Genomic DNA, 14,100 nt, shown 5'->3' with positions numbered 1-14,100 from the left:
AATGTATTCAACAAAACGGTGTGGTTGGTCTTGATTTGACAACCAAGGTGTATTTGCCTTATTTAAAGCTAGCCTGTGTAGTCCGCACATCCTTCCTTTTTTGGAACATTTTGTTCACATCCATTACTTGCAACAGTCTTATTCTTCCCTGCCTTTTGTTGTTGATCTATGTGCTCCCTGCCAGCTGCACAGTAGATGTGTAGAATGTGAAACCATTGACAGGAGGCTGTATGTGTGCACAGAACAAAGAATACAGGGAACCCACACAGGAAAACATTGCTTTGTGTTACAGGTGTTACCTTTTAAAGATGCATGAATATCTGTTTTCCACCTGACCACGTGGGTTCAGGAGAATAACAAGCTGACAGAAACACAACACTGACATGGCCCAATGCAGTTTGTCTCATGTATAATTAAACAATAGCCTATGCTCCATTACAGGAGACAAAGAGAAATATACAAGTTCATTGAACCCTATTAAGAAAAAGAAAGCTAGTGTTGAGACTGAACCATAACACTACATTTGTAGGAAGAATTGCAGAGCTGCAGATAATTCTCAGTGGATTCATCACTGCACACGACCCCTTTAACATTACATGTAGCTTTCTGGTAGTTTGTGACTATACAAAAAATCGTATAAAATACTTTTCATGCCAGTTTGCAATGTGTATTTTAGGTACACACACACGGGCACACTCTGAGTGTACACCTACAAAGCAGAAACACAGGAATCGTGCAAAGATTTATAACTCCCTCAGCGCCTCCTTCCTCTGGCGTTACTCCCTCCTTCATAATAACCCGGCTCATCACATGAATATGCAGATGCTGTGTGAATCAGCTCTGATGAGGAAGGCTTCTTAAATCCTCCACTTATGTCCTAAGATTTTCTTTACTGCTTAAGCTTCTCCACCAAATGTTATCCCAACCGTCACATTTCAGTCACTGGGTCCTCTACATTTTATGCACCAACATGCATCTGGGTGTCTGTGTGTGTGCACGTGAGTGTGCATGCCCCTAACATTACAGGACTTATGGGACAGATAATGACCTATTTTCCAGAGTGATTTAGTATGAAGTCCTTGGGAGCCATCGCGGGGGGATCTCTATTACCAGTGACCTCCACCTGAGTGTTTTTTTGCCCGCTTTTTATTTTTTACCAACAGTGGTTCCACTTCAGGCCAGGCTGTGCAGTGAAGTAGACTTTGGTGTGTGTGTCTTTCCTTTGCAGTGGCAATGCTTTCCACGTGTTTAATGTGTTTTCTAAAGGGAGATATGTGGCGATGTGTGAGCTACATACGGAAAAAACAACTAGCAGATTGTGTGTTTTCCTCCGCCTGCTCTGACAGAGTGGGACTGTTTGCATGATAAGAGTCACTGTCGACCCCTCAGGAGAGTCTGTTCTTTCCATGCTTGGTCTGCGTTTTAGTATTCCTGTGAAGAAAGAAACAGATCTTATCTTTAGTAATTATTGTTTTATTGAAATCAACAGCTGCTAATTGGTGGCTTTTATTTTTTGTTTCGTCAGAATATATCGTTTTTTATCTGATTGTTTGCTGATACCACCAATCTTCCACGATATGATTTCAATTCAATTATTGAATATATATATACAGTGTTTCCCCTACCAATGTCTTGGAGGGGCGCTGTGCCCCGCCAACGGAGCCCCGTGCCCCCCCTGAAATTATATATTTTTTATTTTTATTATTTTTTATTTTTTATATATATAGCACCAAATAGCAACTAATCTATATCTACTGTCACTTTTCACATTGAACATGTGCTCTTTTATTAAATAAACTAAACACTTTCATTTTAAGTTGTGAGTTTAGTGTTTTTGACCGTAAGAAACACTGATGCATTAACCGATAACAATAATCCACAGCTCCTCTCTCTGCTCAAATAACAATAACCCCCCCCGCTCAGGCAGCACCCCTCCAAAGCAGTAAACCTGGGAAACACTGATATATATAGGCCCAATAATTGAATTGAAATCATATCGTGGAAGATTGGTGGTATATATATATATATATATATATATATATATATATATATATATATATACGATGGATATAAGACGATATCATATGCCCATTTTACTCAACTCATAAAAAGCAACTAAGATAAGACTTGACAATTGTATTGCTGGGGTCTGTAGAGAAGGGTGTGCTTGGAAGGAAACAATGACACAGAAAGGCGATGGAATTGAAAAATGCGTCTCTAAAAGAGTTTCAAATGTTTTATTCTGCATAGATGCTATTGGCTGGTTTATCGTTAAATTGACTGATCGTTGCACCCCTACCGTTAAGCTATTCATATTGTTATTGAGTGCGTGATTTCTTAGTGAACTGTAAATGGAGGTTCCCATTATAAATGGAAACATGTAGTGATGGGCAGCAACTCTTAGTAATTAGTTCTTAAACCACCATTAAATACCAAATAGACATTACATGTTTTCATTTGTAAAAACAAGACAAATCCATTGATTCTTTTAAATCACTTGTGTCGCAGTTCAGTGTGGTCATTTTGTGAGGACAAGACAACATTGTTCCCCGACTGCAAAATCATTCTTTGTTTTGTTTTATTGCTTGGCGCGCTGGCCCAGCAGCACGCTGCAGCGCACTGCATCGCGCTGCATCGTGCTGCTCTGCTGAATCGTGCTGCTCTGCTGAATCGTGCTGCTCTGCTGAATCCTTTGGAATTAGCCTGAAAGCTCACTGGGCATTTGAAGCAGTACGTCCATCCCTGACGGCAGCAGGAAGAATTGACCATGTACAGATAGATATTTGTGTGTTTGCTCTGCTATCTAAATGTTGTTTCTTTGTTTTATGTTGTACACATTTGGGGAGGACATGTTTACCCTTCTGTTGCAGTTTCCTCAGCCTTGCTTTATTTAACTGTACATCAGGTCCCCTCTGGTTACAGAAGAACTGCACAAAGTAGAATGGACATGGGTGTAGAAAGGCTGCCTTAAACTGGAGGACACAGATTTTAGCCTTTGTTTCAGAAAGAATCCACCCTGTTGATATTTATAACTTGAGAAATATTATGAATGAGGTATCAGATACCACCAAGATAATACAAAATGGAATAGTCATCATGTAGCATGTACATGTTGTTCAGGAATATTTGTCTGCACTGCCTGGCGCTCGATGTGTTTATGGTTGTTGTTTATGTACATGTGGCAGTAGACCAAGCTTATTACAGTTCATGTCCTGAATGTGGTTGTGTTGTCAGCAGCTTGAATTTTATGATGACTAAGGCCTGGAGTCGGCTCCCTCCGTCATTCACTGTGTGTAACACCCCCTCTTTAGTTTATGGGCTATAATATTAGAATGATTTGGAAACTAAATGAGTGTCTACATTCTAAATAATAGGTGTCACCACCCCAACACCACCATTATTCTTGTGTTAATCTGTTTTCTTTTTTACTGGCTAAACTTTTGCCATTGTTCTGATGGCTTTGCATGGGTGAGGGTAATGAACACTTTATATTACTGCTGAATTCCAATCAACCATCATTTTCTAGGGTTTTCTGTGCACTTTCCTGCTTTTCAGAAAGCCACTAGTTTCCAGTCAGTGTTGTGTGGGGAAAAAATCTACCTTCAATTTTGTATTGTTAATCCGCCATAAGGTTATAAATATTCCAAATGTCTTTTCATTACATGATTTGATGTGATGAGATTAGGGCTACACGATTTTGGGAAAAAATCTAATTGCGATTTTTTCTGACAGATATTGCGATTTCATTTGCGATATTTGTTTTTAAGCGACCCAACGGAAGTTTATTGTAAAATGCGGCCAGAACTCCGGCTAGGAAGGTCGTATCAACGTGCTCCCGTCTCTAGCACCCCCGCAGCCCGAGCTACGAGTGAAAGAACTAAACTTACATGAAACTTCCGTTGGGTTGCTTTAAAGTCAAGCTTCAGTTTAAGATTCACCCTGTAATAGATGTAAACATGTGATGGAGCACTACTAACCTGACTCAGATGGTTTGTTTCACCAAACCATCTAGGAAAGCTCCATTGGAAGCCATTTGGAAAAGTATTTTAAAAATACTTAGCAGGTGATTGGATCAATCTGTCTATCACCTACTATCATGGGCCACTTCTGATTGGTTAACAATGACTGGTACATGTGGAGCACAGCACTTCTGATTGGTGTGGATGACTGACACACAAGAAGAACAAAACAAAAACAAAAAAATGTAAAAGAATGTAAAAAAAAATCGCAGGCTTTGTGATTTGATCATCGCATCATTTCAAATCGCGATTTCGATTTAAAATCGATTAATCGTTCAGCCCTAGATGAGATGATAAAAACGAATGACTCTAGGTATATGCCTAAGTATGGTGGCTTATTAAACAATAAATAAAATGCCTGGAGGTTGATTTAAGCTGCTCTCCATGCAGTGCAGGTCTCTGACTGAGCCCCTGCCACCTTTCTCTACCAGTCAATTCTGAGCCCTGTGGAGATCAGAGGTCCAGGCCTTTCTGTCAGAGGAGGTGCAAACTGTTTGAAGTAACTCCGTATGCAGGCAGGCATGGAGTCTCCATGCTGTCCAAACGTCTTATTTTCCATTTCAATCACTCCGCTCTCTCTATCTAGCATCTCATTGAAGGCAGCATCCGCCTAGTGAGGTAAACTGAGCAGCGCTGATGTGATGAGGTGTGGCTGGAGCTTCTTCCTGACACCCAGTCGCAGTAATGCGCTGACTGACTTTAATTAAGAGGCTTTCTCACCTGCTGGCGGACCTCTGTTGTTCATGAAAAAGACAGCCGGCTTTTAGCAAGATGACGAGTGAACAAAGAGGTGCATTATGATGTCACTACCCCCACCAGCAGCACCCAGTCTGTCACATTTATATATATCCAGCTTCTGTTGCATTTTTCCTCCAGACAAATTCACACATGCATTTTAGTTTTCAGCTCCAGACGGCCCCATAGAGCTGTGGAGCCGTAGCATGCTCGATTTGTCTGAGTGCATGCCTTTGTGTATTAACAGGTGCTTTTTCTGCTGCAATTTTAACTAGGCTGCCTCTACAGTAGTCCCCAGTGTTGCCCTGGGAAACTAAAGTCGAAAGTGGGTGGGTCGTAGACGGCTGATGGATAGACAGGGAAGAGCAATAGGTGAACAAGATGGCCATGTCAATCATCTTATTTTCCATGTATTAGGAGGACTAATCAAGAGGGCATGATCAGCTTGTGTGGAGCAACAGATTGCAGTTGCTTCTGTCAGTTTTTAATGTGAGCCTATCACCGTCTCCGCCCGTTACTTCGTCAGACAATGCAGACACATAGGCTTTGAGCTTTTCTGAAGTCTTGCTATCAATCCCCAAGCGTCAATTTCACCCCTTTTAACTCTCCTCTCCTGCCACAGCGGTGCCTCTGAGCTTTCAGAGAATACCTTAATGGAGAGAGAAAAAAAGAGTGAAGTGAACAAGCTGCTGCTTTTATGTACCTTTTTACCTGGAGCCTCATTGTTGCAAGTGAAGAGAGAAAACAAATCCAGCTAGAACACTAAAAGAATGAGATAGGAGAGATGGAAACAAATGTTACCCTTTCAAGTTTAGTCGCTTTATGAAACTCGAGTGTCTACTACTGTACTTGCTGTAGTACATTTCAAGGTCTGTTTGATAGCGTACCTTGCAGTCACTTGCCAGTCCTTTTGCAGGATTTGTAATTATTTAGCAGGGGAAGTCTTCATAGAAATAACATCCTAAAGAGTCAACAGCAGCACGTTATGGTTAAGGCCCAACTGTTCTCATATTCCTGTGGGTGATATTACCCACAGCTGTCATTTTAAGATTTAATATTATGTGAAATGCAACCCCCTAATAGGTTCTTGAGAACTGACTTGGAGAGTTTCTAGAAGCCTGATTGGTGGTCTTACAGTCTTCTAGTTATTTGTTTAAACTGTTCCCACTGGAGCGAATAGAGTTACAATTGCCAACAGCTTCAAGCCTTGCTGATTGGCTTATTTCCTGTTGCCTGTAGTATTAATTGACATGCCGGATTAGCAGTTTGCAGCCACTTCTACTTGATTTGACCTCTTCCCTCGTTCCGGTTAATATTCAGCTGGTCTATCCCACCTATGCTGTCACGTCCGGCATCCCACAAGGAGCCCTGTCATGCTCGCAGTAAATTAGGCTCTGTATCGGATGGAGAAGCCTTGCCACCCTCAAACATCTGCATAACGACACACCTTCAGGGGGAGGACATCGCATGGAGAACGAGCTCAACATGGAAGAATAAAAGAGACTTGAGAATAGATACGATGGAGGATTTAATGCTTGGTTTAAATATTACCATTAAAAGATTAAAAGCCACTACATAGTAATCTGATATTGAACACAGATCAAAGATAACTACACATTTTTTTTTTTCATGTAAAAAAAACAAGCAACAGAACCACACAGAGGCAAAAATCAATGACCTGTATAATAATTGAATTAATCCATATATTTGATCAAATGTCAATGAATAAACAGATTACTAACATCTAGTTTTGAATACAGAATCATTTAAAGTGACAGAGAGGACTCTTACTTTGGCATTTTATTAGCAGGCGTCAATACAATTATCTATATAAACTTCTCTGATTAAATAAAAAGTTATGCCTTTCATCTAGATCGTGTAGGTGAGCATATCTGAAGTGTAAACACACTTTAACGTTGTCTCAATGTTCTGCATAGAAAGTTCTGTCTCATGGACTTCATTAAACCTGCGATATCATATTCAATTTAATACCTTCTTGTTTATTTATTCACTGATGGCACTTCTTATCCCTGATGTTTAACTGGTGCGCAGGCGAGACTATTTAAATCACAGAGAGAAGACCTTGTGCTGTACTGTATGTGCCTCAGAGTTGACAGACACTATTCAGAGACTCATTTTCAGTACACATGAATTATTAACATTTCTACATCACAAAACACTTCATATCAATCCGTCTGGTCTCTGCGAAACCTTTTTTTCTAAAACTTTTTCCACTTTTTAGTCATTCTAAAACATATAGTCGTTCAATAGAAAATTAATCTCATATTTCAGCTTTTCAAATTTGAATGATTGCCTTATGTCTCATTTATGATGGTTTACTTGATATATTTGTGTTTTGGACAGAAAGTGTATATTAGCATCCTCCCAAGTACATACTGTACATGCGTTTTCAAATAAAATTAATAATACACAAGTATTTAATGTAGCCTTAAGCAGGAAGAGAGTTGAAGTACCTTTGAATTTGGATTAAGCTATTAAAGAATCCTGCCCTGTTTGTGCAGTCTGCAGCTCCTTCTGAGACTGGAGCTACTTTACACCCCTCCACTCCCTCTGACCCACTTGTTTAACATGCCTACATTATAAAGCTACACCGCCTCTAAATCCATCAAAGCAAACCCAATCCACTTTCCTCACCTTGTGATTCTCCACACCTTATGTCCATGCATACGATGAGCAGCAGCTCCTCTCCCACAATTTAAAGTCAAGTTCAGCAGGAAACTGTATATCAAAAGGCACCTTTCCCTTTGGAAATATGTGGTCCAGGATATTGCTTTGATGTTACAGAATATTATGTTTGTGTGATGATATTTGTTGTGGGTGAGTTGGCAAATGCCTCATGACACGGACTGATTTTCACTACATGTAAAAAATAACCTCCTGAAGGCGGTGTAGACTGGCGAATCAGAAGAAAATGTATTAAACAGAAATGTTTTACTTTTAATTCCAATAAATATGAATCCATTTGTCATTGTTTTTATGGATCAGCTTCAAACAGTGGTTCAAACTCCCCTGAAGAAAGGCGGTTTTAAGCTTTTTTGCATACAGATAGTAACAACAAATGGAGATGGACTCCCGGTTGTATTGGAGGTTTTATTATTTTTGCCTTGTAGTATATTTTTCTCCATGCAGGTCATTTCTCCCTGCCTGTTTGTCTTATCTTATCTCTTAAGTCTCCGCAGCTGGTTGTTTTATTTAGGCAGGTGAAAGCTCTTGACTGTGCTCCCTATCTTTGGCAGTGCAGCCGAGGCCTCATTGGCTGAGCTCAAATTCTATCGGTCCTGATTGTGGCCTCACGTTGTTATTCAGATCTTCTATTATTTCGTCGACCAACATGCTGCATCTTTTCCTGAAGGTTCTCCGTCTATAAAGCAGCAATTTGGCCTGCCGGAGATCCAGACTTACTGACAACAATCCCTGCTTTCTCGCGATAGAGCGGTCACCAGAAACCCACCCCATTAAGGCTCTTTTATGTACGTTTAAATTACGCTGCCATTGCGTGGGTTTGCACAGATTGTTTTGGCTGTCAGGGTTATTGTCTGCCAGCTTATGTGGAAATACATTGGCTGCGAATGACGAAAGTAGAGATGAATAACTTTCTATTCTTGCTCTGCTGCCCACACATATCTTTCTCCCGCTGTGCTGCTCATGCTGGTGGCTTTGTACACAACTCAAGAAAGAACCATAAACTGCAGAAAGTTTTCTGGCTGTATTCCAAACCAGTGGTACAAAGAGATGCAAATCTTTAAAAACTAGAGTTCATTTCCTTTGGCAAGACATCAGCTTGTTTAGCATTTTAACTTCTCTAAGGACTTAAACTTTATGCGGTTGATAAGGCTACATTGTTTTGTCGACGCAGTGTTTCATTTTCTTCGTAGTTTTATGTTTATCTATTGGCAGTAGCCTACTCAGCTTTTCACTGCATGTTGTGGATGCTCGGTCACAATAATAAGCCTCATAGGCCCGGCTTTGCCAGCCATTGTAATGGGGCCCTTGTGTCAGGTCCTTGTTAGCTGATTGACAATAAGCTCCGGCCTAATGAAGTGTAAACCAGAGATCTGCCAGTCTGCGAGTGGGCCAGATGAATATGACCGGCAGCCTTTATGCTCAGCAGAGAGCTCAATGCTAATGCTATTAGCCAGGAGGTCAGTCCATTGCGCTTCACCCCTTCTCAGTTTATCAGCACTTCATAATATGGTGGATGTAAGGGCACAGTGTTGAAACAGTTGAGTGTGATATCTCTCCGAGGATGAATAGAGAGAGAAATGGGTTCACGATGGGCATGCGGACTGATTGCAGCTGTGTTGAAATGATCACAGACCTTCTGCCCTTTACAGGCTTCCTCTGTGTTAAGGTGTGTCCACTGGAGAGCGTTGCAGCTCCGTTGGGCCCCCATCTGGCTGGCTTCCTCTCTTCCTGTGCGTTTATTAACAGTCCATTTGTTGCTCCTGCCCTGAGGAGCCGTCCTCTGCTGCTTACTCACTTAGCTCCTGCTAATGCTGCTGATGAGCCCTTAATATACAGATGGTCCACTTCATACAGCCTTATTAAGCCTCAGCACTTTTATACTCTGCTTCTCACCAGTTGTATCCATTTTGGATTTTTAACATTTTCTCTACCTGCTTTAAATTAGATGTTTATACAGTTAATTTGCTATTTGGTCCAATATGAGTACAGTACATGAACTACAAACTATTTCTGTGTAAAAATGCACGATGTTCTATATTCATTTACCATTCTAGAGGTTATTGTAAGACACTTAGTATTCATAGCCAACCACCATTTCTCCATATGTTAACCCTTATAATGCATATATAATGCATTAACTAGTTGTAATTCAGAGAAAGAGCTATCATTTCCTGATAGCTCTTTGCTGATGCTCATGTGATGGTGTCCTGGCGTGTTTGTCGGCACCGCTGTGCACAAACACGCAAATTAATCCTTTGCATGTTTCTCTTCTAGCCAACGCCGGGGCCTGTTATGCTAAGCAAGGTAACTCACCGGGCGAATGGCTCCCTGCTCTTCCATTATGCTTACATTTTAATTTTTCAGTCACTTATTTTTTTCTGTTACCATACCGTCTCCTTCCAGCTGTCTCCTTTTTGCTCATGCTTTCAATAGTGTTTCTTTTCAATTAGAGCGCTGATAAAAGGCCAAAGGCTGTCAGAGTGATGCGCCTCTCCTCCAAGAGACGGTGAGAATATGTAGAGTAAGTGGCAGAGAATGTCAAGGGATGGAGGGAACTCTCAGATAGATGGACAGTAGTTGGTGAAAAAGAACAAGGACATTTATAAAGGAAGTGTTGCCTCATGTTCCCAACTGACTTTCCATTTCCTCAATTTTCAGCATTTTGCTTCTCTGTGTTTCCAAAGGAAACAACGTAAGACACTTGAAATGACAAGCAGGCATATCACAATGGAACATCCAGCCAAACAAATGCAGTCCCATCATCTTGCTTTGATCTATTGCAGAAGCATTTTACTTTCTCATTTTTCTTCCCTTCAGAACTTGAAATCAATAATTCTGCAGGGAAATGCTACATCCTGGTGGCAAATAGTCTAACATCCAATTCAATTTTGTCACTCTCTCTCTCTCTCTCTCTCTCTCTCTCTCTCTCTCTCTCTCTCTCTCTCTCTCTCTCTCTCTCTCTCTCTCTCTCTCTCTCTCTGCCTTTTTTTCCTACTCTTTGCTCCCTTTGTTTCCACCCATGTTTGCCTGCTGCCGTCTTCACCCTGAAATCTTTCTGCATGCGTGTGTGGGTGTCGAATCACCTCACACTTTCCAACCCTTCCCTCTTCCTTCCTTTCCCTTATCCTTCTGTCCTCGTCCCACAGATCCCGAGCGTGGTGGCAGTCACATGATCTCCACAGATGACCTGGAGTATCCGCGAGAGTACCGGACGTTGGGGAACAGCGCTCGCCGCTTCTCCAATGTCGGCCTGGTGCACACGTCGGAGCACCGGCACACGGTCACGGCGGCCCAGAGCCTGGAGGCCCTCACCAACCTGCACAAGGTGGACATGGAGCGCAAGAGGGACGCCTTCATGGACCACCTGAAGAGCAAGTACCAGCAGCAGCAGCAACTGCAGCATCCGCATCACAGCCCACACCACACCCCACCCTCTCCCTCACCCTCCCACGCCAGCATGAGGGGGACGTCAGAGCGGGCTGCACGAGAACAGGTAAAAAGTCATACCTGGGGAATGGGATTCTGTTTTTCTTTCAGGACTATCCTGTCAGAGATACTGTACGTGACAAACTGATCAATACTGTCAATTTGATTAGAGACAAAAATATGTAGACAGGCCTATTTACATGCACACGTAACGCTGTAGTTGAGGTATCATCAGGTTGTCTCTTGTCAGGACAATTTCTGCACATTGTGCTTATTAAAATAATTGAGAGAGAGAGAATAAGGAAAGGCTGTCAGAGGGTCTTTGTATGGTGGTTATTAGAGGTTGTCATTAAACTGTCACAGCCAAGCTTTCTTTGTTTTATTTTCTGCAGCCAGGACTTTACATAGACTGGCTCTGTTGAGGTGTGAAGGAGGATGGGAAGTCACACACTTTATGAATGTATAAATGCTAATGCTGTTCTCTAAACAATTAAGGATAATGTTTCTCCTTTGCTTTCTGTCTCTTATCAATTATTCTCCCCCATAAGATGTAGTTTATCATTTGACCACTTTCACAGACTGACATGCACAGGTACACACACACACACACACACACACACACACACACACACACACACACACACACACACACACACACACACACACACACACACACACACACACACACACACACACACACACACACACACACACACACACACACACACTCATTGTGTGAGCTCTACTGCTGTGTGTGTATCGAGGAAAAAAGGTTAGATTTATTGTAAAGACATGACAGAAAAGAACATCAGGGGAGAAAAGAGAATGAAAGGGAGAGAGAGAGCGAGTGAGTGAGTGAGAGCAAGCAAGGGAGGGCGGGTGATATGCAGGTGGAGTCCATAGTTGCCGTGGCAACCTCTCCCATAAATGGCAAGTAGGGATATCGCGTTGCAAAGGTCAGGTTAGAGAAGCAAGAATTGTGCAATGATGAAGACCGAAGGGAGAGAGAATTAACGAGACAGAGGTAAAAAAAAAAAAAATGTGAACAAAAGCCGGGAGAGTGGACAGATGCAAAACGTATTTTCCGTTTACGGGGGAGGCAGCAGCAGAACCCGGGATTTCTTGTCATCTCGTGGATGTACAGAGCATGGACAGCGAGGAGCGAGGGAGGGGGGGAGGAGGAGCTGGAGAGGAGAGGAGCGCAGCGCAGCAGCCAGTCAAGCAGCCCGCTGCTCAATTAGCCAACACCAGCAGGAGCCAGCCACCCATCTGCGAAGGAGTTAATCGGCTGGTGTTGTAATGAATTAAATAAAGAGTTTCCGCCGCATGTGCTACTGGAGAGCAAGACAGAGAGAGAGAGAGGGAGAGAGAGAGAGAGGGGGAGAGAGGTGGCCTGAGCGAAGGGAGAGGGAGGGAGAGACGGGCAAAAAACACCACGAGGCATCGCTGCACCTGACCGACAGCCTGGGATGACTGGAGTAGTGGACAGGTGCACTGCAGGTGAGACGGGACTGCAAGCTGGAGGCTGTTGTAGAGAAGGGTGTGTTTGTGTGTGTGTGTGTTTGTGTCTGATAAGGATGCACGAGCTAGGATTATATTCCACGCCTGTTGTGTTTATGCTGGTTGTTGTGGTGACGGGGGCTGCATATGCTCTGCAGGCTAGACGAAGGCTGAATGGACGATAGTGTAAACTGCACACAGCCTCTTGTGCAGCCTTTATTTGCCGTGGTGGCTAGTGTAGGTGTATTTTAAATGACAGACAGAAGGGGACAGGGGCTGCGGTAACATTGGGATGCCAAGCCAAACCGGAGGAGGATTGAAGGGGGGGGGGGAAAGAGTAAAGCGTGGTTGAGATCAGAGGGGGGCGGGGGTGCAGAAAGGATGACGACATGAGGCGGAGGTGGAGGAGGGGTGCAGCGAGTGCAGCCTGCTATACATGCCGGTCAGGTAATGCAGCGCTATGCTCTGCGAGGCTACATCCTCCTGTTGGAGCTCTGTGGACAACTCACAAATGTATTCCTGGGTGTCTCTACGTGCATTCAGCTCTTTAGCCCCAGGTTTAATCTGACATTTCAAACAGGCATCAGTACAACTGTCTCTTCGGGGCTCACAACGTATTAAATTCAACAGGAGGTTAAATATGACAAGGTGCACATTTGAGCTAATTAGTAGAGCCTCATTGGAGAGTTTTGTCTCATCAGGGATTATGTCTGAATGAATTAGTGTGATAACGTCTTTGTATAATTTCCGCACAAAATAAAATGCCTAGTAATTGCTAGGATGGAGAAAGTTTAAGGGGTTCTAACAACGTCAGCTGAGCAACAGTTACAACAACACGAGACGGGGGATTGTGAATGTGTTGACGTTCCCTGAAAACTGTGAGTAAGCCTCATTAAAGCACAGAGAGAAAACACACCACAAGAGACAAACACACCACAAGACCACGAATGACTTCCGCACCATTAAAGCCAGCCTTCAGAGTCGTTTAGCTTTGTGGGAAAATAATATCATTAACATTGTCTAAACAAGTGAACAGCAATTATTTATGATGCTCCAATGCTGCCTCGAAGCCGCTCTGGATTCAACAGATTGTCAAGGACAAAGCTTTACTGAATAAATGACTGACACATGGCCAGGTTGTCAAGGCCAACATGAGTCCAACCTCCCCTCATGTCTTATCTTATCACCAGTGACCCACTTTACCCATGATCCCTCACACCTGAGTCTTACTGAGAATTAGCTTTCTGACCACTTCAGAGGAGATGCTGATGTTTCATTCAGATCGCTCATTGTCCTGTTTAAATAAGACAACATTCCTTGTTTAAATCTATGTAGCAAAGCTATGTCTTTAAAGGTGTTCTAATATTAACCCAAAATGAAGTTTAATTATTTAATTCTTTTTGACAGGCGACCATATTACCTAAAAAAACAAAGCAGAAAAAACTACCCTGGAGACATAAATTCTCCTTAGCGTCACATCGAAGAGTTCTCCTACTAATATTTTCTTCGACATATGTTGGTAGAAATGTATATGCTATGGGAAAGAAATAAGTGTGGGTGGAGATTATGCTCCATATCATTTTGAGTCACACTTAATGTTAGAGTGTCTAGGCAGATATATCACACAAACCTTTTTTTTACATCTCAAAGTAAAACTGTAAAAACAGTACAGCTACATTATTTGGCAGACAGAAAATTGTCCATGTAAATGCTA

The 14,100-nt window shown here is 42.4% G+C and overlaps 1 protein-coding gene across 9 annotated transcripts in view; it reads left to right on the top strand.

The window, feature by feature from the left end:
* The window catches only part of si:ch211-278a6.1 (SRC kinase signaling inhibitor 1), a 117,603-nt gene that overhangs the window by 63,221 nt on the left and 40,282 nt on the right, over positions 1-14,100 (top strand). For all 9 annotated transcript variants that reach the window (XM_034220421.1, XM_034220428.1, XM_034220424.1 and 6 more), the window contains exons 2-3: positions 9,735-9,764; positions 10,607-10,953. In XM_034220421.1, coding sequence (XP_034076312.1) covers positions 9,735-9,764; positions 10,607-10,953 — 377 coding nt within the window. The remainder of the gene's footprint in view (positions 1-9,734; positions 9,765-10,606; positions 10,954-14,100) is intronic.

This window comes from Gymnodraco acuticeps, unplaced genomic scaffold, assembly GCF_902827175.1.
Source record: "Gymnodraco acuticeps unplaced genomic scaffold, fGymAcu1.1, whole genome shotgun sequence".
Classification (NCBI taxonomy): domain Eukaryota; kingdom Metazoa; phylum Chordata; class Actinopteri; order Perciformes; family Bathydraconidae; genus Gymnodraco; species Gymnodraco acuticeps.
This window is presented reverse-complemented; position numbering and strand designations above follow the sequence as displayed.